The sequence below is a fragment of the Tetranychus urticae genome, chromosome 1, assembly GCF_039701765.1.
Source record: "Tetranychus urticae isolate SD_2017Ah chromosome 1, NJAU_TeUrti_SD_1.0, whole genome shotgun sequence".
Classification (NCBI taxonomy): Eukaryota; Metazoa; Arthropoda; class Arachnida; order Trombidiformes; family Tetranychidae; genus Tetranychus; species Tetranychus urticae.
In genome coordinates, this window is record NC_142958.1 from 25578045 (window position 1) to 25603968 (window position 25924).

General features: G+C 32.3%; 7 protein-coding genes across 12 annotated transcripts; 4 read left to right on the forward strand and 3 right to left on the reverse strand.

Moving 5' to 3' along the window:
• Positions 1-1510: 1510 nt before the first annotated feature.
• SPoCk (secretory pathway calcium atpase) lies at positions 1511-6268 on the reverse strand. 3 transcript variants are annotated; one of them, XM_015931914.3, is made up of 9 exons: positions 6135-6268; positions 5735-5917; positions 5349-5438; positions 3933-5214; positions 3623-3793; positions 3119-3503; positions 2764-3028; positions 2548-2643; positions 1511-2293 (listed from the first exon to the last, which is right to left on the reverse strand). In XM_015931914.3, exons 2-9 carry the CDS (start codon positions 5915-5917, stop codon positions 2027-2029), a joined length of 2739 nt encoding a protein of 912 aa, XP_015787400.1. In that variant the 5' UTR covers positions 6135-6268; the 3' UTR covers positions 1511-2026. The 3 variants fall into 3 exon arrangements, with proteins under 3 accessions (XP_015787400.1, XP_015787399.1, XP_015787398.1); XM_015931913.3 differs by having other exon boundaries at positions 5735-5950; positions 6135-6214; XM_015931912.3 differs by lacking the exon at positions 6135-6268 and having other exon boundaries at positions 5735-6124.
• A 311-nt stretch (positions 6269-6579) lies between these two features.
• Positions 6580-7832, forward strand: mRpL39 (mitochondrial ribosomal protein L39). Its single transcript, XM_015931916.3, has 2 exons — positions 6580-7142; positions 7226-7832. The coding sequence occupies exons 1-2, from the start codon at positions 6675-6677 to the stop codon at positions 7769-7771; spliced, it is 1014 nt and encodes a 337-aa protein (XP_015787402.2). The 5' UTR covers positions 6580-6674; the 3' UTR covers positions 7772-7832.
• Positions 7833-8909: 1077 nt separating this feature from the next.
• On the forward strand, positions 8910-11456 carry cass (apoptosis inhibitor cassowary). The gene is made up of 7 exons (XM_015931997.3): positions 8910-9119; positions 9255-9421; positions 9517-9829; positions 9901-10041; positions 10136-10286; positions 10353-11090; positions 11156-11456. The coding sequence occupies exons 1-7, from the start codon at positions 9051-9053 to the stop codon at positions 11242-11244; spliced, it is 1668 nt and encodes a 555-aa protein (XP_015787483.1). The 5' UTR covers positions 8910-9050; the 3' UTR covers positions 11245-11456.
• A 633-nt stretch (positions 11457-12089) lies between these two features.
• LOC107364575 (uncharacterized UDP-glucosyltransferase YjiC-like) lies at positions 12090-13462 on the reverse strand. Its single transcript, NM_001323139.1, is given in 2 exon segments — positions 12090-13356; positions 13419-13462. Coding segments are annotated over 2 exon segments (1311 nt in total).
• A 2225-nt stretch (positions 13463-15687) lies between these two features.
• On the forward strand, positions 15688-17406 carry LOC107364436 (uncharacterized). Its single transcript, XM_015931776.2, has 2 exons — positions 15688-15811; positions 16207-17406. Exons 1-2 carry the CDS (start codon positions 15781-15783, stop codon positions 17031-17033), a joined length of 858 nt encoding a protein of 285 aa, XP_015787262.1. The 5' UTR covers positions 15688-15780; the 3' UTR covers positions 17034-17406.
• Positions 17407-17623: 217 nt separating this feature from the next.
• Positions 17624-25906, reverse strand: LOC107364434 (mechanosensitive cation channel TMEM63A). The gene is made up of 11 exons (XM_015931774.3): positions 25085-25906; positions 24866-24945; positions 24350-24743; positions 22516-22702; positions 21723-22296; positions 21331-21501; positions 21048-21210; positions 20690-20883; positions 20269-20597; positions 19111-19391; positions 17624-18831 (listed from the first exon to the last, which is right to left on the reverse strand). The coding sequence occupies exons 1-11, from the start codon at positions 25244-25246 to the stop codon at positions 18613-18615; spliced, it is 2754 nt and encodes a 917-aa protein (XP_015787260.1). The 5' UTR covers positions 25247-25906; the 3' UTR covers positions 17624-18612.
• LOC107364437 (uncharacterized) lies at positions 19722-24292 on the forward strand. 4 transcript variants are annotated; one of them, XM_089270060.1, is made up of 3 exons: positions 19722-19977; positions 22711-23011; positions 23476-23897. In XM_089270060.1, the coding sequence occupies exons 2-3, from the start codon at positions 22816-22818 to the stop codon at positions 23730-23732; spliced, it is 453 nt and encodes a 150-aa protein (XP_089126186.1). In that variant the 5' UTR covers positions 19722-19977; positions 22711-22815; the 3' UTR covers positions 23733-23897. The 4 variants fall into 4 exon arrangements, with proteins under 4 accessions (XP_089126186.1, XP_089126187.1, XP_015787264.1 ...); XM_089270061.1 differs by having other exon boundaries at positions 19868-19977; positions 22747-23011; positions 23476-23883; XM_015931778.3 differs by lacking the exon at positions 19722-19977 and having other exon boundaries at positions 22698-23011; positions 23476-24292.
• Positions 25907-25924: the final 18 nt, after the last annotated feature.

The following is a 25924-nucleotide window of genomic DNA, read 5'->3' on the forward strand; positions in this document are numbered from 1 at the left end:
ATAACGCATTAAAATAAATATCTTGTATAAGTTCAGTATCTGATGTAAAAATTTTTAAATTTTAACAAAAAAACTTGCTGTCTAGGAATCAGCGTAGTGTAGATTCGTCCAATCGACACGAAGCATCATTTAAATTCCTTTTCAAGTTACAGTCGAGTCCCTGAAATTGTCCATGATCTTTTTTGAGGAGGGGTTAAGATAAACTTCGATATTGACAAAGGAGGGTCTCTCATTTTTTTCACTTTTTTATCATTTCGAGTTAAGATCTAAACTCTTTTTTGCGAATAGATTCAGCAATGAGAATCACAAAAATATTGTTTATTTTTTTCTGAGATCAGCGGTTTTTGAGATGTTTAAGGTCAAAGTGCGCAACTTTCGGGTCTACAGCAGGCCATGCTATAGCATATTAGATACTCATATTTGGGATTTATGCAGAATACAGAGCAATTGCTCGAAAAGTTATCAAAAGTTTTCTATTCACTGCGGCTGTTGAGATATTCAAGCCCGAAAAAAATCGGACAAAAACGTAATTAAGGAAATCAAAATGAAATTTGATGAAATTTACATTGAATATTTATTGAATCAAATGGGTTTTGTGTGCCTTAGCGGCGACACTGTCGCTGTTACGCAACTACAAATTTGTATTTACAATTTGTAATTTCATTTCCATAGTACAGGGTGATCGGAAAGTTTCTGGTGTGAGGGGCTTCCCCTTCAAAGACACTGGTTTGTTGTTTCAAAATAAAGGTTTATTTGTAGTATTTCAGTATTTGATTTGTTTTCCATTACAGTCAACCCTCGAGTTTTTTGTTTTTTTGGAGTGCTGACATCTATGTGAACTACAGGGGGAAATAATTAAATTTTACGGTTTAAACAATAAGTCCCCTCTAATGACTCCCCCCTGAAGGGAGAAGGGTAGAGACTCTCTACTAGAGAGGCTAAAGGGGAATCATTAGAGTGGATTAATTGTTTAAACTGTAAAATTTATTTTTTCCCCCTGTAGTTCACATAGATGTCAGCACTCCAAAAAAACAAAAAACTCGAGGGTCGACTGTACAGGGTGTAACTAAAGTTCGTGTAGGTAGGAGGGCTTAAGAGAGGGAATCAGTTTCTGAATCGAGAAATTAAAGCAAATTAAAATTGGTTTCTACGCAGGGGGAAATATTTTTTTGCCTCCTACACGAACTTTAGTTACACCCTGTATTTTTCAACATTTCATGTATTCTATCACTAAAGGAATTCACAAGTGAGTGAAACGTTGACCATTTAAACGGATATAGATTGTATCAATGATTAATGAGAAAGGTTAAATTTTACTGATTGCTACTAATTTGAACTAAGAAAATTATTACAAGAGCAGAGTTTAACATTGGTTAACTAACTTGATCAAGATCCACCATAGATACTCCATAGACCGCCATGAGAAACGGTTGAGCAAAAAAGACCACTCTTTTTAAAATAGCTTTTAACTAACAATGTTTTAATCAGAAAGTGTTAAAAAATATAATAATTGAATTTCAATGATAATCTTTATTTATTTAATTATCCATTTTTTGTAAATCTTGAAACACGTAACAAGCAAATCGATAAAAAATTAATGTAATTTAAGTTGGTGAAGATATCGTGACGACCAATTTATAAAATATCCAAATTTTGATTTGATTGGTGACCACAAAGACTTATCAACTAAAGATTGAACAGGTCATCTTTTGTCATCATCACAGAACAGGACCAATCTTACCAAAAATTGATAAGAAATTAATAAATCTATTTTTCTCAGACCTATGTAGTTTCTTGATGTTAACTGTGGCGGTTAAATGTACTGTCAAACCAAATACAGTACTTTCACGCATAAGTTTCATTTTGATAAGCGCCGTCTACTACAAGATACTTAAGTATACCATTGGTAATACAGTAGACAGCGCTTATCCAAAATGCAACTTATACGTGAAAATATTGTAACAGTTTGATTAAATTGCATTTAACCAGTACAAAGTCATGTAAGAAAATTAAAGTTTTGCAATAGCTAAACCATATGACTTGCGTGAGCATCTTTTCTTTTCTTTTGCTTGATTAGTTCCCTTTCAAATGCTTTCTTCACTTCACTGATAACGAAAACTGTTGAGGCCAAGGAAACTAATATTAATAAGTCTATCACGGTTAATGGTTCGGTATCAAATATTTTTTGTAGTGGTGGGGCGTAAATGACTAACATTTGACCGATTATTGAACCTCCAACAGCAAAAAGAAAAGGTTTGTTCGAGAAAAGTCCAATAGTGAAGACGGATTTAATCTAAATTCATAAGATCAGAAAAAAAATAGAATGAGAAGTTGAAAAAGTAGAGTAAAAATATATCATAACCACGGCAAGGCAAAATCGAATGACGATTAGGAGAAATCGCATAATTTTTGGGAAATGACAGTAATTTAAACAGATAAGCTCATCTTATCAGCCAATTATCAATAAAAATATAAAGTCTAAAGGAAAAAGATTCAACGATTCTCCTAATTTTTAATCGATTTTGCCTTGCCTTGTTTATAACTAACCTGAGATCGACAGCTTAAAGCATTGAACATGTCAAAAAATACAAAACAGGTAAAAGTCATGGTTGTATCACGAGGAGTTACATGATTATCACTCATCTAGAAAAAAATTGAGAAATGGGGAATATTATTTTTCAATCATTAATAAAAGAATGGATAGACAAGTGTTCAAACAACTTTAAAGAATTGTAATCGCTCAACTGTATCAAATGATGTTACCTCTTTCATAAAAATAAATAATGTCCCGGTAATAATTATACCCGCAGAAAGTAGAACATTGAGAATCAGATCTTTGGTAATCATAGGATGTTTAACATTTCGAGGAGGCTGTTTAAGTACGTCATTATCAACTGGCTCAACACCTAAACTTTGAGCAGGAGGTCCATCCATAATGATATTAATCCATAAAATTTGCATTGCATTTAATGGATTGGGGATCCTCATCAATGTTGATAAAGCAATCAAGGTTAAAGCAGCAATACTCCTAATAATGAAAAAACAGAAAATCATGGTTAAAGAGTCAATATAATAAGTCAAACAAAAGCGAATGAAAAATTCATTATGGATAACTAACGTGCTTAATTGAAATCGAACAAAGTTCTGAATATTGTGGTAGAGTCCTTTTCCTTCCTCAATAGCAGCCATGATAGTTGAAAAATCATCTTCAACAAGAATCATATCAGCAGCTTCTTTACAAACATCCGTTCCATTTTTGCCCATTGCTATTCCAATATCTGCTTTTTTTAAAGCTACTCCATCATTGACACCGTCACCAGTCATACCAACTATGTTACCATTCTTTTGTAATGCTTTCACAATTTTCAATTTGTGACTTGGACTAACCCGATAAAAGACGGTACTAGCAGGAATTTTGACTTGCAGAGTTTCTTCATTCATCCTATCAATTTCTTCACCAGAAAGAGCTGTATTGCCAAATGCATAAAGACCCAATCTTGATGCTGTTGTTGTCAAGTAGATAGAAAAAAATACATCCGTTACACTTCATGGTACAACAAATTATTCAAATATAAAAAAAGTTGGACGACATAAGAACTAAATGACATTAGAAATGACTTACCAATCGCACAGGCAGTTTCTTCAGAATCACCGGTCAACATTTTAATTTGGACACCACTACCATAGAGAGTTCGGATAACCTCAGCAGCTCCTGGTCGAGGAGGGTCGAGGATACCAACCATACCAACAAACACTAAGTCTTCCATTTTATTGCCATATGCAGTTGCCAAAACTTTGAGAAAAGAAACAGTTGAATGGAAAAGCAATTAAATTGACTGTAAATGGTTGAAGAATTTTGTTGCTGTTCATCAAATATTGTTAATAAAAATAGTAAGAAATTTTCGAGCGAAAGTTGATTTCTCATTTTTTACCTCTTAAGCCTTTATGTCCCATGACCTGTGCTTCCCTTAAAAATCGTGCTTTTTTGTCCGCAGTCATAGGCACTAGATTATCATTTAAAGAGTAACGAGTACAACTATTCAGTACCCTTTCAATTGCACCTTTAACAAAAAATTTTTCATCGCCTGTTGTACAAAACTTTGCAATACATTTTACAATCATCATTTTCTGGTCAGAGTTGAACGCGACTTCTTGAACACGATGATACTTTTCACGAACTCCATACATATCTAATTTTTGAGCTGCAACAATTAGAGATCCTTCGGTAGGTTGACCTCTTAAATGGCCCCCGATGACATCAGCATTATTACATATGCATCCTACTTCCAGAACTCGTTTTACTGCATTTATTTGCACCGTTGTATCATGAAGTTGATTATTAATCATTGGTTCATCATTAGAATCAAGTTGACCGATATAATTGCACTGGCCTTTAGAGTTGTAACCAACACCAGTTAACTCAGCATGATAAAGTTCTGAGGTGATTATTGTTGTTACTGTCATTTCGTTCTTAGTTAAAGTTCCAGTTTTGTCGGAGCAAATAATATTGACACAGCCTAAAGTTTCGACGGTAGGCAATTTTTTGACAATTACCTTCTTTTTGGCCATTCTTATTACTCCTAAGGCAAGTGTAACAGTTACAACAATAGGTAAGCCTTCAGGGATAGCAGCCACCGCCAAACTCACTCCGATATTAAACATTTTAAGTATTGGTTTCCCTTGTATCCAACCAAGAAACATGATAAAACCAATGATACCAAAGGAGTAAAATGATAACTGTTTTCCTAAGGAATCCATACTTCTTTGTAACGGTGTTTTAGGTGAATCTTCTTCTTGCATCATTTTGAAAACTTCACCAAACTCTGATGAAATACCAGTATTAATGACGATTCCCCTTCCATAACCACATCTAACTAAAGTTCCCATAAAAGCGAGATTCTTCATGTGAGATACACCATTCCCCTTAATGACTATAGGTGCTGTTGTTTTTAGACATGGTTCAGTTTCACCGGTAAAACTACTTTCATCTATTGCAAGATCAACAGCTTCAATTAACCTAATATCAGCCGGCACTCTATCTCCAATAGACAATAAGACAATATCACCAACAACAAGATTCCTGGCTAAAAAAGTTTCACTATTTCCTTCGCGCAAACAAGTGCATTTTGGTGGAACCAGTTTATTCAACTCCTCCAAAGATTTTTCAGATTTGTATTCTTGAATAAAGGCAACAGTGACGACAATAAAAATAGCCTAAATGAATTTTTAAGAAGTTGAGAGAAAAAACGTCAAAGATTAAACAACTCATAGCAAGATATATTAATAGAGTCGATTCTCTCGTACAATATTGCTCTAAATTGTCAGCAAAAAATGTCATTTTAACTTACCGCTGTAATACTGAATGCATCATCAAATTGTTGCACACTAATACTGACCACAGCTGAAGCCAGTAGTAATAATATAAGGGGATTTTTAAACTGTAATCATGACGTGAAAAAACAATAGAACAAAAAGATTAACAGAGAGATTAAATAGGAGAGATTTAATGAGACATTTAAAGGTGTTCATTTACCTTTTGCCTTTATGACTTGAATGAACACCCTTTAATAAAGAGGGTAAGGTCCTAGTTATAAAGCATCATTTCACCAGTAAACTAAGATTCAACCAGAATGGTTAAAAATTTAAATGTCTATTTAAACCACGCCAGTGTCCCCATAACTAGGACCTTAACAATAAGAGATTTAACGATGAGTAAAAAAATAAATATGCTTACCTGTTCAAAATACTTGGACCAAAGAGATTGTTGTTTCCGAACGATAAACTCATTGAAATCGTATAATTTTTGACGGATCTCAGCTTCTTTCCACGATAATCCAGTTTTGATGTCAGTTGACAATCGAGCAGCAACCTCTTCGTAAGGTATCACAGATGCTTCTTCTGACTTCAAACGATACATCTTTGTCAGATGAACAAAGAGTAATACATGTAGCTATATATATATACAGAGTGATCGGAAAGTTTTTGACGTGTGGGGTGGAGCCATATCTGCTTAGAAGGGTAGCGCTGATTGAAACATCAAACCAAACAGTGTCTCTGCGCGTAGAAGGGAAAAAAGCCCCTCACACCAGAAACTTTCCGAACACTGTAGTATTAGTTATACTCTTTGCACTCACCAGTTTCCATAGGAATATACAGGGATAATCTTGTTATTTTGGTTTAAAGCATCTGCCCAATGAATCTGAATCTGCTCATTTGATGGCTACTTTTTTTCAAATTCAACCAAAGTCTCAGCTAGCTGGAATGAAAGTATCAGCGCTAAGAGCTGACTCAATATTTGTTAATCGAATCTGATTTAACCTAAAATAATCTATCTTAGACTGGCATCAAATAATCTAAATAAATTCAGACTAGATTTAGCTAATATGAAGATGAAAAAGTGAGCTGACGGGTTCTCGTTTACTCTTACCAAATTCAGATCTCATGCTTTCTTCAGCAAATTAACACTACAGTAGGTAAAATAACGTTATTGCTGTGAAAATAGCTAGCCTTGGTTTGAAAAATGTGTAGTGGAAATAATAACATGGTTGTGTTTTTAAAAGTGAAGGTTCAGAATAATGCTTGTAGTTGAACATGCTACAAGATGAGCGCTGAATTTTTTTAGTCTATTTATTCTTATTGTTTGTTTTCAATTTTTAAACACTCTTCAAATCAACATGTATGCTTATACTCTTCGTTTGAGATTGATTCTATCTAAAACTGTTGAAAGTGTTTTTACCAAACGTTACCAATCCAGTCTACCGGCAAGTAAATATGATTATATTTTGGATCGAAGTGAATCTAATCGATTAAGGAATGAAATATTCGATGAGGAGAAAAAACGGCAATCCAAATTGATTCCTCGGATTGAAAAGATAGAAGTCCAAGTAAAGAATGTGAAACCCTTTGGAGATGCAACTCTTATCATGAATAAACATGCCTCCACACCATATCATTGTGCTCAGCATTTTTCTCAGTTAATCTCCGATAGATCAATTATAGCTGTAGTTGATGGTAAAAATCTATGGGACATGCATAGACCTTTAAATGACAGTTGCATCCTGGAGTTTAAACATTTTAAAGATGAAGATCCAACTGAGGTCAATAGAGCATTTTGGAGAAGCTGCTCTTTTCTCCTGGGCATGGTATGTATGCTAATTAAATTTGTCTAACTAATCGTTTTTTATTATGATCTCTAATTCTATCAATTTATTGTTTAAACGTTTAGGTTGTACAACGAGCATTCAAAAGTGAGATACCAGTTTACTTACATTCATGGCCTAAACCATCCATTCGATCTGGCTGTTTTATTTACGATGTTCAATTACCCAGTTTACCTGATTGGAAACCAGATAAAGAGGAAATTCGTAGCCTAACAGCGATGTTCTGGAAACTTAATGCTTCAACCAAGAGCCCTTTTGAGAGACTTGATGTTAAACCTTCAATAGCAAAAGATATTTTTAAGGATAACAAATTCAAGTCACAACAAGTAGATAAAATAGAAAAAGAAATCGGTGAAAATGGTCAGATCGCACTTTATCGTTTATCTGATCATATTGATTTCAGTGTTGGTCCAATGATACCAGATACAAGTCATATTGGCCGAGTGTCAGTTGCATGTGTTCATAAATTAGACAGTGATATTGAAAATTTGTATAGATTTCAAGGTGTAGCTATACCTTCTAAGCTTCCTATTCATTTCTTTCCTTATCGAATTCTTTTGGATCGCGCTTCAAAACCCAAGACCAATTTGATCCCGCAATCACAAACTTAGCTGTAAAACTACCAATGTAAAATATCTTTCTCATACATAAACTATAGTTCATCCTCGATAACCTTTGTTTTTCATTACTAAATGAATTTTACACATTATTCGACATTGAAATTTTAAGGGCAAATTCAAATTCTTTTATTATGATGAAGTTGTTTGTTTGTGCCTCTGAGGAAAAAATTTGTGACCAAATTTTTTCAATTCACATGTTTATAAACATGCTGTCCTTGAGATTTTGCCAAATATTTTGAAAATTTCTTTACTCTTTCGTCAAAAATCTTTTATTTCCTATTATACCTGGTTAGTAAGCTTGATTGTTCAAAAAAAATCTAGTACTGATAGTTTATTATATTGTATTGTAAATAACAATTAACAATTTGCCAAGCGAACCGAGTATAGCTGTACGAAATTATATTGTTATTACTGACAATTGTGAGAGAATTCAATATTTCGAACCGAACTTTGAATTCAATTCTTAAAATTTACTGACAGACTTATGATTATCGGTTATTTAGTTTAATTAGATATGGATTATTCCAGTTAAATACTGATTATTCTCGATTTATATGATAATTTTAGTCTCGCGAGCAATATATTCATAGCAGTATTTAAAAATGAAAAAATTGAATTTCTGATTGGCAAGAAAAAACTGACTGATACAGGTTATCTTTCAATGCTGATATCGAAAAACTCATGATAATTAAAACTTACAACTCAATCAAGTACAAAATACAGATTTTATTTTGACAAAAATGTTTGTTAGTGACATTGATCTCAATTAAGATGGTAAAAATAAACATTTCTTATATAATCTAACACTTTATGAATGAACATAATTCATGAGTGGAGTAAGCTGCTTTGAAATCGAATAGAAATTACCAATGATTTTTAATCTATTGAGTGCATTAAAATTTTTATGTTTGCCTAATAAAGAGTTTAATTAAACTCCTTGAAACTAAATTATCTGTAAGTGACTTAAAATATGCAACTTACAATTTTAAATTTAGTGATTTTCCATCAAAAAAGAAAGAGAAGAAAATAAGACGCTCACCAGTTTCCATAGTAATATACAGGGATAATCTTCTTATTTCGGTAAGCTGTTTAAAGCAATGGTAATGAATCTGCTCATTTGATGACTACTTTTTTTCAAATTTTATCTTTCAACACTCCTTCAGATTTGACCATCATTTATTTTGTGGCTGTTTATTTTGATTTTATTTGTCAACATAGTTTCTATTAATTGATTTTTTGTTGTTGATGCTGTCTTAAATTAATTCTCAACATGACTGCTATTGACAAAATGTATGACAACTACAACATCCTTGTAGATGCTGGAGATAAAATTACCGAGGTAAGTGTTTTTCTCATCAAATGTGACTTGATACATTGCTGGTTTTTTTGCCGGTTGTCATTTCTTTTCATCATATTATATTTATTTTAGATATGAAACTCATCCTTTTGTGTTTAATTTTTCATTTTATTGTAGCACGAGGACAAATATCTGGAAATTCTTAATTCTGTCAAAGGATCACCTAATGAAAAGAGGCTTGCTTCGCAATTTATTACTAAATTTTTCAAACATTTTCCAGCTCATTACAATTCAGCGATTGATGCTTTACTTGACCTTTGTGAAGATGATGATATAAATATAAGGTACGTTAATTTGAAGCTTGTTTAAGCTTTATTTGTTTTTTTCTTATTTTCGCTAGTCTAACTCATTTTTGTTACCATTGTTTGAAATTTTATAGGAAGCAAGCGATAAAAGATTTACCTTCAATCTGTAGAGACTGCAAAGAATATGTTCCACGAATTACTGATATACTGGCTCAATTACTCTTAGCTCAAGATGCTACTGAACTACAAATAGTTAATAATTCCTTAATTACTGTATGTAAACTCGATCCAAAAGGTTTTCTGGGTGGTATTTTTCTTCAAATTGAAGCTGGAGAAGATATTACCCGAGAGCGTGTTATCAAGTTCTTAGCTGCTAAAATAAAAACACTTCCAGAGGATACTTGGACAAAGGAAGATGAGGAGTTTATTTTGGCAGAAGGTCGAAAGGTAAGTTAACAATTATTTTACGTTATTATTTACATTATAGACTAACTGACACGTTTCTTCTGTCATTGCAGGCATTACAAGATTGTACAAAGGACGAGTTTGTGTGTCTCCTTAATCTTTTATCGTCTCTCAAAATATCTAAAACAATCACAGCTCAACAAGTTCTTGTTGATATGATCACCGAGCATGCTGAATTAGATGCACCACTCAACGTAAGTTTTCATTCAATTTGATGTCGTAATTTTCTGTTTTACAATTTGATTCTATATATTAAGTCATGTTTTTTATTATCTTTCTATCTAACAGCCAGCCGAAACTGAACAGATTGAAAAATTCACAATGTGTGTAAGAGCTGCGATTCCGCACTTTTCACCCTTTGTACCTTCCAATGCATTTGTTCAATTCATTTGCTCTCAAATAATTCCTTGCATGACTGAAATTGTCTCACTAGCCATTGGTAAGTAATTATTTTAAAGCATTTCATCGAATTTTTATTAATTATTTTTTTTCCTTAATTTTGCAGAGAATCCAAACATTGAAGTGGAAATTTTACAGCAACTAGCTGAATTATCTGCCTTTATTCAACCTACCAATACGAATCTCCCAATCAATTTAGATGAGTGTCAAGAAGTAGTTTTTAGTAAACTTTTGGAATATATGCCATCACCTTCTCTGTCAACTGATGTCGAGGAAAAGTCAGAAGAACCAAGTCTTCAATTATTCCCACTCGAGTCTCTTATGTTTACTCTTTACACATTAAGTGTTATTAACCCTGAGTTCAATTCAAAAGTCAATGAGGATAGAATGAAAGATTACAAACTTCGATTACAGTATTTAGCTCGACTCATTCAAAGTCACATCAAAAAGGCAAAAGAAGTTCCCTCAGCTGACAAAAAGGTTGAAAATGAAGGCGATGATGCTCTATCGAAAGCAATAGCTCTAAAAACTGCAACCAATATAAACACTTTGGTCAAAGAACTTTTCCACCCTAAACCAGCCAGTAAAAGCAGTGTAACTCTCAGCTGGAAACCAACCAAAACAAAGTCAGCGGCTATCAAACGAACCAATTCAACTGCTGATACTACTGTAGCCCCGACTGCAACAAAGTTGGAAGATGCGACAACCAACGCTAGTAATCCTAAGAGGAAACCCATCACCGCTCCTGAAGACTCAGAAAGTTCAGACTCAAAAAAACGTCAAAGGCAACTTTATGCGCCTCCAAGTGGTAAATTCAGCTACAATTTCCGTGGAGGATATTCAAGTAAGCATAATTTTATATTTTAGGTTCAATTTGTGATTAACAAATTATTTATCCATATTTTTCAGATAATCGAGGAAGAGGTCGTGGTACCGGAGGTTTTCGAGGAGCAAACAGAGGCCGAAACAATCGTTACAGCAAAAGATATTCCTATTAATCAATCAACTCATTTTACTGCCCATATCAACTAATGATGGCCCATGAAATGGAATGAAGTGAATTTCTATGAAATTCCTTTGCCTACAAGTGATGGTTGAACCCACCTAACTTAAAATCACGACCATTGACCTATGGAAGAAAATTATGTACGATCGATGACAATGCGAAATTGTTTTGAATGATAACTAAAAATTCACTTTGTAAAACAGACGCATTTTATAATTATTTCATTCAAAATTATAATTCACTTCAATTCAATATTGACGACAATCAATGAATTAGTGTGCTCATGTATTTAACACTGATTAATTACAATTGTGTTTATACATATTAACTAATTAACAATCTATTTAGTACATTTTATTTCTTTTATATAAACCATTCAAGTGAAAATCACCCTCAATATCAATAGGTATGTATAGATATCCGTAATGCTGCTTTTTTAAAAAGTATAAGTTAATTTTATTGATTTATTAATGATTATTGTAGTGAAATGATATTTTATGGTACAGAAACATATGAAAGACAAATCAAATGACCAAATTTCCATGCAATTGGCCTTCAATTAATAAAAAAGAGCATATTTTGGCAAGAAGTTAGTTATCTCAATCAGCAATATCAATTGTAGAAACAAGGGGACGAAGAAGGAGATTCCTGAGGCCATCCGTTTCAGACCAAAATGTAGGTGTTTCACTTATTTAAAAATCTATATTTAAATTTATTGGTGAGATTGATGTTCTGTATTTTTTCACAGAAAAAATTATCAAGTTTAAATTGCTCGATTGGTCCACACTAGAAGGAACCGGGCCTCAGAATGATGGTGCTCAGTCTCTTTCTTTTTCTTCATCTTTTTTCTGGCGCTTTTGCTTCATCGATTATTTTCTCAATCATTTCAACAGCTTGAGTGCCGCTATCGGAATCTTTCATACTTTGTGAGATTTCTTTAATTCGATTGTGCATATCTACATCTTTTAAAGTTTTTTCAATGCAATCTAGAAGACGCTCTTCGCTAAGCTCCCAGAGATTAATGCGATATCCAATATTCTTGTCAACGACTCTTTGTGCATTATCATATTGATCGAAAAAATAAGGAATCACAATAAGTGGTTTAGCGTAATAAAGAATCTCCATTAAACTATTATTACCGCCATGTGTTATAACTAAATCAACCATTTGGAGAACTTGTATTTGATCAAAATAATTTTCACCCCACATATTGTCAGCCAAATCAAGAAAGTCACCACGAAAACCTTTTGAAATGATAAATTTGTGAGGGGCTTTGGCTAAGATACTGATTATCTCTCTCATTAACTTCAAATCATTTGACGCTATCGATCCAAGTGAAAAATAGATTAATTTGCCTGGTTTATCAAGAAAGTCTACTGGTACTGCAATTGTTTCTGGCTCAGCTGATCTAACAAAGTAATCAATTCGATGCCAGTTTGGTTCTTTAGGTAAGCATTCTTCATAATCTAATAGAGCTGGATAATGATAGAAGCCAATTGATTTTACAGGAAGGACTTGGCGTAGAGGATTGAATACTGGTGGTCTTTTGAATTCAACCAACATTTCATTTGTCTTTTCAATGTTAATTGAATTGGCTTCCAGAAAAATTTGTCTTATCTCTTCCCAAAGTGTTGGATCGCTTCTCGTAGATAAACCAAATGAGTAAGGTGGACCATTATGATACAGTAAAAGAGGATTTGCCGATTGTAAAGATATGACAGGATGGTCTGTTGCAAATAAGGAACCCGTAAGATCACACCAATCTTGGACAAAAGCATCAAATTGGTGTTGGTGAACAGCAACAATTTTACGAAGAATCAAGTCAAGTTTACGATAATCTTTCACCAGAAGTGCTAATCTTTGTTTATCCAAATCAGTGTAATTTTTAAGGCGCTCCAGAGGATCTACCCGGAAACTATCAAAATTGTCATCAAGCGCATTCAACATGGAATCATCACCAAAATATCCATCAGAAAACGGTATAAACTCAAAATTACGTGCTTCAGCTGCTTTCCTGAATTTTTTCCGATGAGTGAAAGTAACGTGATGTCCATGTCGAGCTAGTAATTCACCGAATCCTAAAGTAGCATTAACTGGACCATGTCTTGAAAAGATTAAGATGAAATTAGAATTGTGTGTTCAATGAAGTCCACTTGTATAACTTACTCATTCAGGGCGGTCAAAAGAAATCTATATTTTTTCCTTGACATAAAAATTTATTGAAGATTGATTGAAAAATTGTTTCAAGACAATTTCAACCTGTCATTAACTTCACCAAAACTTGACGCTTTCAAGCTCAAACAAACCAATGCAACATTTAAATTTAAATAACTCATTCAGATTAGGTTTAAAAGGTTACACAGGTTCAAGTTCAGGGTTATATTTACTTTGACATTGTACCATTTGCGATGCATTTTCGAACAAAGACATTTGCGTTCTCAACCTTCTCCGGTAACCAACCATTCGCATCATAACTTACAGATTTATCCAATTTTCATCCATTTCAACTGCACCACTTTCCTTCATAAGAACCGATGAGAAATGTAAAATAAGAGTATTTTGTTGATTGAAGATTCACCTCAAAAACAAGAACAGTAAAAAAATGTAGAAGTAAATGAGAGGGAAAACAGCATTTAAAGCAACAACAGAAATGGGCTAAACGCGCATGAAAAGATCAAAACAAGCGCCGAATTCAACCGAAATATTGTCGGTTAAAATTATTATTGATTCAAATGATATTTGTCAAATATCAGTCAAGATCGGTTAGTTTAAAAGCTATGCAGTTTATCAATCACTATCCATCTACAATCATTAAGAATAATGAAGCTATTAAGAGTTTTTACTTTAAAGGCAGCCCAGGTTTAACTCTGGTTACAATTTTGATTATAACAACTAATCACAATCTATTTAGTACATTTTATTTCTTCAATATAAACCATTGAAGTGCAAGTCTCTTCAAATCATCCTTAATCTCAATAGGAATGTATAGCTATCCGTAATGCAGCTTTTTTCAAAAAAGCATAAGTTAATTTGATTGATTCACTATTGATTTTGAAATGATATTTTGTGGTAAAGAAACACATGAAAGCGGAATCAAATGATCAAGTTTCCATGCAATTGGCCTGTAATTAATAACAAGATCTTATTATGGCAAGAAGTGAGTTATCTCAATCAGCAACATCTATTAAAGAGAAAAGGAGACGAAGAAGGAGACACCGGAGGCCATCATTTATCGATGCAGACTATTTAAACGAGAGTCCATTCAATACATGCCACACAATAAGCTTGCTTTTATTGACCATGTATCATCTATTGCGTAAGTAGATTTTCAAAGGGCGAACAAATTTCAATCCTAATTTCATCTTGTCTTTTCATTTTTTGGTCTCAGTTATTATCCCATTGATTTGGTCAGGAATGTTTGCTTCAATTTACACGGATGAATCTGCACCTTCCGTCTTGCCAGAATTTTATGATTTAATAAACACAAAAGGACAAATAACCAATTTAACAATACATTCAAAGAACTCGATTGGATCCATGATAGTGAGAACTAATACTCTTGTTGAACTTGCTCGTAGATTTTGTAATAAAGGCGTTCATTCATGCATTCTTCAAAATACAAAACCTGACGATCCAATGTAACATTTGGTGTTAAAGCTTTCTCAACTGTAAATCCATTGATGTATGCAAAAAATTTAAAACTCGCTTCACTCTTGTCTATGTTAACGTGATTTTTGAGCTATTATTGTTGTAAAAATTTAACCATACAGAGGGAAGTACGATTCAATTGTAAAAATTAATCTTCTTCTTCATAAATTGTTCACCTATGAAAATTAAAATAATTGAGAGCAAAGTAAAAGTGCAAATGACTTGCAAAGTTGAAATAAATCAATCTCTTTATGTCTCTACCTGCATTTGATTGGATTCAAAAAACCAACCTACATGATGATACAGATTTGTTTTACACTTTGCTGTCAACATTTAAACATTTTTCGAGATTAAAATGATTTTGATGTAATATAATCTCATGTATCAGTTATCCTAGCACCTATAATGATTATTTTAATTTTTCATTTAGTTTCCATTCGGCAATCAAAATTATTAGTTGGGTTTTTTCACTTCATCACTTGAGTTACTAGAGTTACTTCAACTCACTAGAGTTCACCTGGGATTCACTATATAAAAATAATGTTTGATTATGTGAAGTTAATATTTATAAGAAACAATTTAAATCAAGCTAGCTGATTATTGAAATAAAATAATCTCAAGATGAAGCATTTTAACCTAATTAATTTTGTCAAAATGTAAAAATAAAAGATTCATAACTACTAGACTTGAGTTTCATTGGTTAATGTTCGAGGATAAAGTGTGTGTTATAAGATAACAGAAAAACAAGACTTTTAAACTTCCCTTTCTCCTTCTTTCTTTCTTTGGTTTTGCTAGTTTTGTTTTATTGTGAGTTTATTTTTCTTTAATTAAATCTATCTAGGTTATTAAATTTATTGCTACAGCTAATTTAATCTTGGACATGGCAACCATGTATGTTAAGGATGATGTAGGTATGTTATCAAATCTAAATTAATCGACGATACATTTATTGGAATAATAGTCTTATTTATTCGTTGACTCCTTTCCTATTCATGTGTGCATGGGATAGTATGTGTGGTTATTGTGCCAAATGTTGTTTTCTCTGCACTTTTAATAACTCATTTAATTCACGTTTTGGGAACGAGATAAATTTGTTTCGAGTTTTAGCGCATTGGTTTTACATGATTTTGATGTATTTTTTATAAAATTATTTTTTTCGTTATTCTTTTGTTGAGAACCCAAGCTAGATGTTTTATCTGTAACTCAGCTGAGTGTGGTCTATTTGTTGGCACGTTAATTTCAAACTCCTTTCAAATCCTAACTCTTTTTATTCATGAAATATCTTCACATTTTATTTTCTATATAGGTAGCACTATCATACCATCATCTCAAAGACCAGACGGGTCATGGAGGAAGCCAAGAAGAGTTAAGGAAGGATTTGTTCCTCAAGAAGAGGTACCTCTCTATGAGTCTAAAGGCAAGCAATTTGCAAAAGAGCGTGAAAATACTCTGCCTCCTGGTTTGGATCCCGAATCATGGGAAAAAATGAAAGCCAATCAAGAGAAAATGGCTCGTAAAAAGAATCAAGATGTTGTAAAACCGAACAACCAAGGTAAAGCTAGCAACAACGCTAACAGCAATAAAGGAAATAATGTTAAGAATAAGGACGCTGGTAGTAAAAACAATGGTAAACCTACTAAAGGTAAAAATGTTAGTTCTAATACCACTGGAAAATCAAATAATGCGGTTGAACAAACAAACGAAACCAATGTATCTACAACATTATACACAGCACCTTTGATAATCCCTGGGATAACTGGAGACGACAGTGAATGGGAGACAGTCATATCAAAGAGAAAGAAGAAAGCAATGAGCAAAGAAGAAGCCAGCAAGGCTGGAGGAGCTCCTGGTGGCAAGGAATCGACCAATGTCCCTGTTAATGCTATTAAACTTAGCAATTCAGTTAGAATAGTTGAAACAGAGAAAGGAATTAAGGTAACTAATGAAGCTGGGCAGCCATTGACAACAGATCCGCTCAGAAAGCTGCGAAATTTGAAGAAAAAGTTGAAAGACATTGAAAAACTCAAAACCATGGACCCTAAAAAGTTGGAAAAAGAACAAAAAGAAAAGATCAAGAATGAAAATGAAGTTAAAGCAATGATTCATCAATTAGAATCATCACTCCATTTATAAAGATAAATCTTGGAAAATTTGCTTATTGTTGATCAAAAGGTCTATTTTTTCGCTGACGGCAAATAATAATGTTACCAATCAACCATATAATAACAACCTTCAACCAGAACACTGTTCTTCTCTTCACTAGCCTGTAGTTAATCAGCTCACGTTTGCAGCTATTTGTGTAATTATTTCTATAAAATTAGACGAGTTTATAAACTAATCGTTTCAAGTAATGAATAACATTAAATTGCAACTCTTAAATTTACAAAGTAATTCACGAAAAAACACTCTACGATCATAACAGAAATAATTAGTTTTCTAATGTTGGATATTAAACTGATAATCAACTAACTTTCATTGACAATAAAATCAGACTAAGCCGTTTCAATTTTCTCGTTTCTCGAAATTATTAGATACAAAAAAAACTAAAACTCCTGATCAATTTGGAGATTAAATGATTAAAAGATCAACTTTGATTTAATCACGTTGAGCTATTGTGGTCATAATTTAACCATACAGACTGAAATACGATCCGATTGTAAAAGTTCATCTTCTCCTTTATTAATTGTTCAACTGTGAAAAGTGAAATAATGAAGAGCAAAGTGTAAATGACTTGCAAAGTTGCAACAAATAAATCTTCTCTTTATGTTTACCTTCATTTAAATTCATACAAAAACATTAACATGATGTTCATCATTATCATCACTATCCCCCACCAAGTATCATCATGATTATTGGTGTTAGATTTTTTTACATTGCATTGTTTACATTTATACATTTACTTGGGAGACTAAAATGATGATTTTGATGTAATACATAAAAAAAGAGACAGAAAAAAAACAATGAATAAACCTTCAATCTCATGCAATATCAATTATCAAAGGCAGGTACAGTAATTGTTTCAATTTGTGATTCGGTTTCCATCAGGCAATCAAAATTACTAGATAGCACTTGTAACTTTTAACCAAAATAATTATTGTTATTAGTCTAAAAAGATATTCGTTAATGGTTTGATTTGTAGTACCAACTCATGATTTTTCAGCAAAAAAAAATTCGTACAATTTTGCGAGATGACATGAAAGGGTTTTTGTTCTTTTCTCTCCATGATAAGTCTGTTTTTTTTGTTTTTCATCCAGATCTTTGTTTTCCATTTTGTATAACTTTCTTTGTTTCACCTTTATTTGGAATTATAGTCGTTAATTTATCATCGTTATTAAAGCTTCCTACTCCTTCGTTTTAGTTGTAGCGTTGATTTACAATGAAGGAAAAACTTGAGATTTTTGACTAGAGTTCATCTGGGATTCACAATTTATGCCTAAAAATCTATTAACATGTGATTGTCAATTGAAATTCCAAAGGAATTTGTATTGATAAAGTCACAGAGAATCAAAAACATGGAAGAAGATATGATGATGGTAAAGAGAAATTTAGATCAAGTTTCAATTAAATAGAAAATTAAAAGGACAGTCCATCTCATTGGGCTTTCTTGTTTAGTCGGGTCGTTAAATGGTTAAACAATCATATGTGACAATTGATTTGATTCCCTAACATAGACTTGACATTATTCCGCTTCATCACCATCAAAACTTTTCTTTCATGTTGTAAGTGATGAAATGTTTAACCGAGTGCTTGATTCGCTTGAGGCCATAGGCACACTCGAGGGTGATGGTGTCAAAGACCCATAGTTACGAGTTGTTTGAGATTCCGGAGGCACAATGCCGTTGACATTAAGATCAAAAAGCACAGGAGGTAGGTATGAACATGCACAAAACTCTTTTAAATTGGTACGTTTCGATGCACGACGAGTTGTAGCCTAAGAGAAAGAGAAATAAGAAATTGTAAATTCAATGAGAAATAATACCAAGAATGATAACCTTTTTGCTACATTTGATCATCGTAAATCTGTGATCTTATAATAAAATTTTATGATTTTTATTAAAACGATTTCGAAGATAAAAATAAATCTAAAATAATTCATAGCACTCAATTAGGTCGTGATCACAAATGGTGCAGTTATGATCACAAATTAGATTAAGAGATGATAACGGAGCAATTGAAAGATTACCCTCAATGAGATTCGAATTATACTTACATTGTAGGTTAAATGATTGATATTCCAGAAACAATGAAAAAAACAATGACCGGAAAAAATTATGGTAGCAATTATAACTAACACTAGGCAAACTTTGGTTAAGCCACTTTGCCCAGTTCTTAAAAAGCAAAATGTAAATATCTGAAATATCATCATGAGAATGGCAATATGGAAAAAGGTAATAGCCGTTGAATGAATTCGTCCATTGATTTTACTCGGAGTGTAAACATAGTAGATATTATAACGATCAACAATGTGTTTAACCACCATATAAAGTAGACCTAATGAAAAAGAGAAATTGAGAAACAAATTAATATCTCATTAATATTACAGGAAAGAGACAAGGAATAGTATCAAAAACTTCAGTGACAGAGTAAAATAATGGCTTTGTGATAGAAATACATTTATTCAAGCTAATAAGATGAAAGCTGATAAGATGAAATAAGCCTTAATAAAAAGGTAAATCACCCAGGACTAATTAAACTCTCAAGTGAATAAAGCTATCATCTGATAATTGATTTTTTTCAATAATGACATCGTACTCGAATAATCAACTGAATCAAATTGACTTTTCTCGATGGAAGATCATTTTAATCGGATCAAACAGTTAACAAGTCATTTACTGTAATGAATAAATGAAATAAAAATAAAGATTCTGTCTTGTGTTTGTCTTTTTTGCTACTGCAAGGATTGTTACTTTGCTAATTAAGCTTTAATTCTGTGAAATTAATTATTGTAACATCGAAGTAATTTGGAACTAAGTGAACGGATGCATTTGTGATTCATTAATTAACCCAGGACTATTTAAGACTAGTTGATTTATGGATCATTGAATTTGCAGCTGAACTTTGCGATTGCAATACAAAGGTGAGTTTTTAAAATTGAAAATTCAATAAATTAATCAACCAATTGATGAATTATAGTGATAATTTATAAAGTATTGGGAAATTGATTATTGAAATTGAATGTTAAGATAACCTTTTATGACCTTTCTCATGCTAATCCTAATGTTTTGTTATTGATAAGTTAACGATAATAAACATGCAACAATAACCTTTCTGTGGTCTTTGAATATTGATTGAAAGACATTTTCCAATAAACCAATACATAAACAATAAAGCAACTTATAATGATATTAAGATTTGATGTTTAACTTACCGCAAGGAGCAATTAATGGACAAGAAAGGCTGTAGGTTACAACCATACAAAAAATAAGCAGAAATCTTGGATAACGAATGCCAAATTGAAAATCAAATATTACTTGTTGACGAGCGTTCTCATATTCAGCTGGAGTCTTGGATGAGAACATGTAGTAAAAGAAGTAAAGAAATAATTCAGGAAAACGTAAAAGCTCCATTGCATTCCCTAAAAGAGTTGATTGTAGAACATAGTTGACGAAAAAGGCTCCATTATCTACAGGGAATAAACATTCCCAATTAAATTTGTTAAATTTTTTAGTTGCTAATGATTCAAGTAAAGCTGATGCACTGAAAAGATGAAGAAAAAATAATATTAATATAATTTGTTTGAATTTAACCACAAAGATTTGAAATGCTTAGTTCTGTAATGTGCAACAAACCTAGTTAAACCTAATGATGGTAAAATGATGACCATCATAATCAAAAATAAATAAACCTTCCACATGATTGAGTGATTTAAATCTGAAAGGGTTTTGTAAGGCAAATATTGAGATGCTAAAATAACAAATGAAGGTAATATGATTGCAGCGATAACCATTAAAAGCGGAGCAAGATATTCGGCGGCAAATGGAGTCTGTATAAATAAATGAAAAACATATTAAGTAATGATTTAAATTGAAATTTAAGGAGAGAGAGAGAGAGAGTAATTGATTTATAAGAGATTAACTTCATTCTGAGTTAAATTGACATTTCCAATCAATAAGTTGGCAAAAGATTATTTCATAAAATGATAATTACCACTGCATATAAACCAGTTTGGATGGTTTCCTGGATTTTGAGGACAGATAAATATGATAAAACGATGAGAGGCGTCGAAAGGAAAAAGAATAGAACAAATAAACATAAATGAACTATGATCCGACGCATCCAAATCAGCTTGTAATCAACAGCAATATCATCCCTGTAAAGATAATTGAGTTGAGAAATGAAAGTTAGTATTAACTTAATGTTTGTTGTAAACTTGGGTCAGTGTTATTAAAATAACCCAAAGTGGACATCGATTTGGCCAAACTAGTCTTACCAATTGATATCATCTGGATATGGTGCATAGCCAACTAGCCAGCGAGAAGTTTCAAATTCATCAGAATCTTGATAGAATAATTTCCTGATAGCAGTTCCCAGACGAAAACAACAATTACAGGGAAAAAGTGTACATGATTCTTCTTGATTCTTTCGTAAAGCTCGATACACTCTATTAGATGAAAAATAAAACAATAACAAGATAATGTAAACAGGGAAAATAGTGAAAAGAAAAAAAGGAAACAGGAAAAGTGATACTTATTTAGAGTAATTAGATATTAAGGAACAGGATTTTAGCTCCAATTATATTTATAAACACATGTTTTTACAAATACAATAGCAGGAGGTGTAAAAGGCAAGCAAAGTGAAAAATAGAATAATCAATAAGCTTACTTTTGAGCCATCTTTTCATTCTGGAAAGTTATGAATGCTGATCCAGAGGGATCTGAAATACATGATCGAAACTCCTTTTCTATTTCTCTTTCTAACTCTTGTTCACGGCCTTCATAGTAAGATATACCGTCAACTTTATCACAGCCACAACAGCTATATGGTCCAAGATGGCCCATAAAATAGGGATAAACATCACATCTTTTGTGATTTTCGTTCAGATACTCTTCACAATAGTATTTTGCATTGGCTACATTATTATATTCAAGGTGAAGAGTTTTTAAACGACGAGTATTGTAAACAAACTGGATTCCCTCAATGACAACATCAGGAAATAATTGATTTAAATGAGAAGCTAAGCCATCTTTAGATCTTTTTGATTTAGGTATCCGACGAACGTAGAGGGTTCTTTTTACAATGCGAAGTTCATCTGCTTTTATACGCTTTGAAAAATGACACATAAACGCAATACCAACAGGTAATAAGAGTATTGAAATTACTACATGAGCCCATAAGAGATTCTCATTATCTCCAATATTAGATACAGTAGTACGACCAAACGGTTTATTCCAGGGTTCTGTGAATTGCAATCAAATAAAACAATATAGTTTTAATAATAGCCAAGAGAAAAAAAAACCAACAATTGGTTTTGTATTTTTTTGTGTAAAAACAAGCTTCTATTGTAATTATTATTCTGACTTGTATATTTTAAGAAATGTTATTGTTGTAACATTAACTGTTTTTGAATATCTGCTTTTGTTATCAGTCTCTTTAATTATTGTGGTGTGATATTTACCTGTATTTCCTTGAAGATTAATGGGCAATATGATGAACATACAAATGAAAGTTAATAATGTTAAGAAATAAATGATATATCGTTGAAAGATAAGGTATTGGACAGCATCACTTCCTTTCTTTGCTAATATATCTCGGTCCTTAATACATAAAATATCACATAACCAATAACCTATCTCTGTTGTTGACTAAAAAGAGAAAAGAGAAAAAATAAATTAGTCAAAGTTTATAGATGAATTTATTAATCAATTGTATCGAACGAACATCGGATTAGTTGATTTTGTAAAATAACCGTTGAAACATGCCTCGAAAACTTGATGAAACAACTGAGTCAGCAATGACTACAGCAAAAGGAGGTAAAACTCGAAAGAAAGGGATCAGTATTTTACCTTCATGGATAAAACACAGTGCAATGGAACGAGAAAATGAAGCTGGAAATTTGTTCAACGCTATGAACACTTTTGGATTAATATTATTGGTGACATTCAACGTAATTGGTAAGTGATTAATGATTATACACATCCATTGTTGATACCCATAATTGTATATTTAGTTTTCAATCATTGCTAGACTCCATAATTACTAAATAGTCCACATCAATCTTAGTGGGTCAAAATAGTTCATCAATTATATTAGTCAACATTATATCTAGGAGTTTGTAGAAATTTAGAGACTTTTGAAATCCCTGATAAATCAGTTTGAGATATTATTGATTGCTATGTTAACAATTGTAGTTCTTAACGGTCTTTTTCTCATGACTTCATCGGATACATTTGACAGTTACATGATCTAAAGACTGAAAAGATTTGAATATCATCTTTCATATTTTCTCATTATCTTTTAATTAACCTTGTTAACGTGTAAGCCATAAAAAAACAAGCTAGGCAATTAATATTAATAGCTAATTATCTTGTTAGTTTAACTTTCTTTTCTTTTGAATCTCATTCATTTTTTTCCGTAGCATTGGTAGTTCCAGTGGTTTGGGCTGGTATCTTGGGAACTACGTACTCTGAAAGTTTAGCTCCTTTTGTTGATGCCGGAGCATATATAATTGTTGACTCGATAGGAGCCCCAATCAATATTACTAAAACTAGCAACATTATCAAATTATTGATAATTAGAGTCAACATGATAGCTGGACTAGCCAGTAAAATTTGCAAAAAGAATGAATTTAGCTCCCAATGTCAACAATTGAATGCCACTTTAAAGTCTAATTAATGAGTTAATTGCACATTCAAGCAGGAGAACGAATCTTGTCATGAACATCTATTCTATATGTGTCGTCTAATTGATAACATTTTTCTTTCTTGCTTACATTGCAAACTATGGAATTTTCTTGGACAGTTGCGTTTCCAATAATAAAAACTGGTATATTAGTCATTACTTATCCGAAATATTTAAGTCCTGAAGTATCTAACAATGTGTACAATCTAGTCCAGTTCAATCTGTCTGTATCAGATCCTGATATTCTTGGTTCCTTGATTATAAGAATCAACTATTTGAACGGTCTTATTAATAGAATGTGTGGCACAAAGTGCGATTAAATTTTGGTCAAACGAATCTACAAATACCCATCAACATGATGAACCAAGATATTATAGACTAACAATAATTTATAAAAGTCTGCAAGAAAATATGTGTTTAACTAAACAATTATCCTAAAGATTTTCACTATTTCTCTATATCAAGATGTCAACAATGAATGTATATTCTTAAAAATCAAATCATGAGCAACTATCAATAAACGGTTTGTGAACATTGTCACGTTGAAAGGCTAATTCTGATTTCATGTTCAAATAATCCGATGAACCTACGAGTTCGTTATTTCTTCTTACCATAGACCGGTCAAAAAAAGATCTGGATCTTCTTTCAGTAGAAGCATCATCTCCTCCTCCAATATCGCAGTTCACTTGTTCACTAGTTGGTCGACTACTATTGCTATTGCTTCCATTGCTACTGTCATTCTTAATTGAATTTGATGAACCAGGCGTGCTACGGCGAGCTTGAACTGACAGATGAGTTTCATTTTCTAATTCTAAGTCACATTGCATATCTACACTTGTCTCTATGTTAACATTAATTTCATGTCGTACTGACATATCGGCTGCTGTAGGTGGCAAGAGAAGATGGTTATACTTTTGATGCTCATGATCATGATGGTCCGTGTATATTATTGGTCTTTTTGGTTCACGGCGATTCTCTCTATCTCCATAAATAAATTGAATCCAGCTGTAAAAGGATTAAAATTCATTATTGTAACCAATTAATTAAGCATTTCATTTCAAATATAAGTGTTCTTGTTTAGATATTATGTAAAACCACATAATCAATAAAAATAAAAATAAACCTACCCTTTTTGGGTTCTTGTCAGTTGACTAGATTTACGATTCCATGCATTGTTACGTATAGCAGAAAACAGTAATATCATAGACTGTAAGAGAAAGAGTGAATACAGAGATTACAAATTAAATTAATTAGCTATTAAAATGGTGGTGTTGCCAATCTTTTTTCGTAATTTAAAGGCTGAAAAAAATTATTCTAGTTACTAGAGATTTACAGGAAATGCTTACCGCAAAAATAATTGAATTGATTATTAAGTTAGCGGGTATTCCTTCCCATCCTCTATCAAATTCATAACTGCTTATATTAAGTGAAAATATTTGACCACATTTAACATCATTTGGCAAAGAGAATGGTGTTGTTGCGGGACGATGGTGTCTTGAGCTAGCCATGCGAAGTTTGTTTTCACTAAATATAACCAGTGTCGATTAGGGTGAAACCCAAAATTGAGATAAACCGTTGAAAGAGACAGAAGTAACAGCGGTGGAGATGGGACACAATGAGGCTCAATATGTGTAAACAGATAATAGGGATAAAAAGTGGTTGATCAATTGATGAAATAAAAGTGGAACCGTTTAGGGCTTGAAGCACAATAGCATTGATGATGTAGTCGTACACAGTGAGACAAAAAATCAAGATAATTCATATTATGATTAGTTGGAAATCATAGCTTTATCTAGAGATAATGCATGTTCTTAATCATGTGAAAGATAACTTGATGAGTACAATGTTGACCAACAGTAATTAAAATTTACACAAATATCAGGCAATAATAACACTGTCACTATGCCAAAGTAACAATGTTTAAAAGGTAAGCTTTTAGACAGGTGAGGAATACAGGTCCAAGAAGAAAAAAGTAGACAGAAATAAATAGAGAAAAGAGAGGAAAGATAGAGAAAGATAGAGAAAGAGGAAGAGAGAGAAGGATATATTTAAATAATTAAGTCAAATCATTCACTAAAATTAATTAATATCACCGTAATTATTACCAAAAACATAGTAATAATAAAAATTTAATTTGATTACAACCAGAAAGGCCCAACACTGACACTTAAAGACCCTAAAGAAAA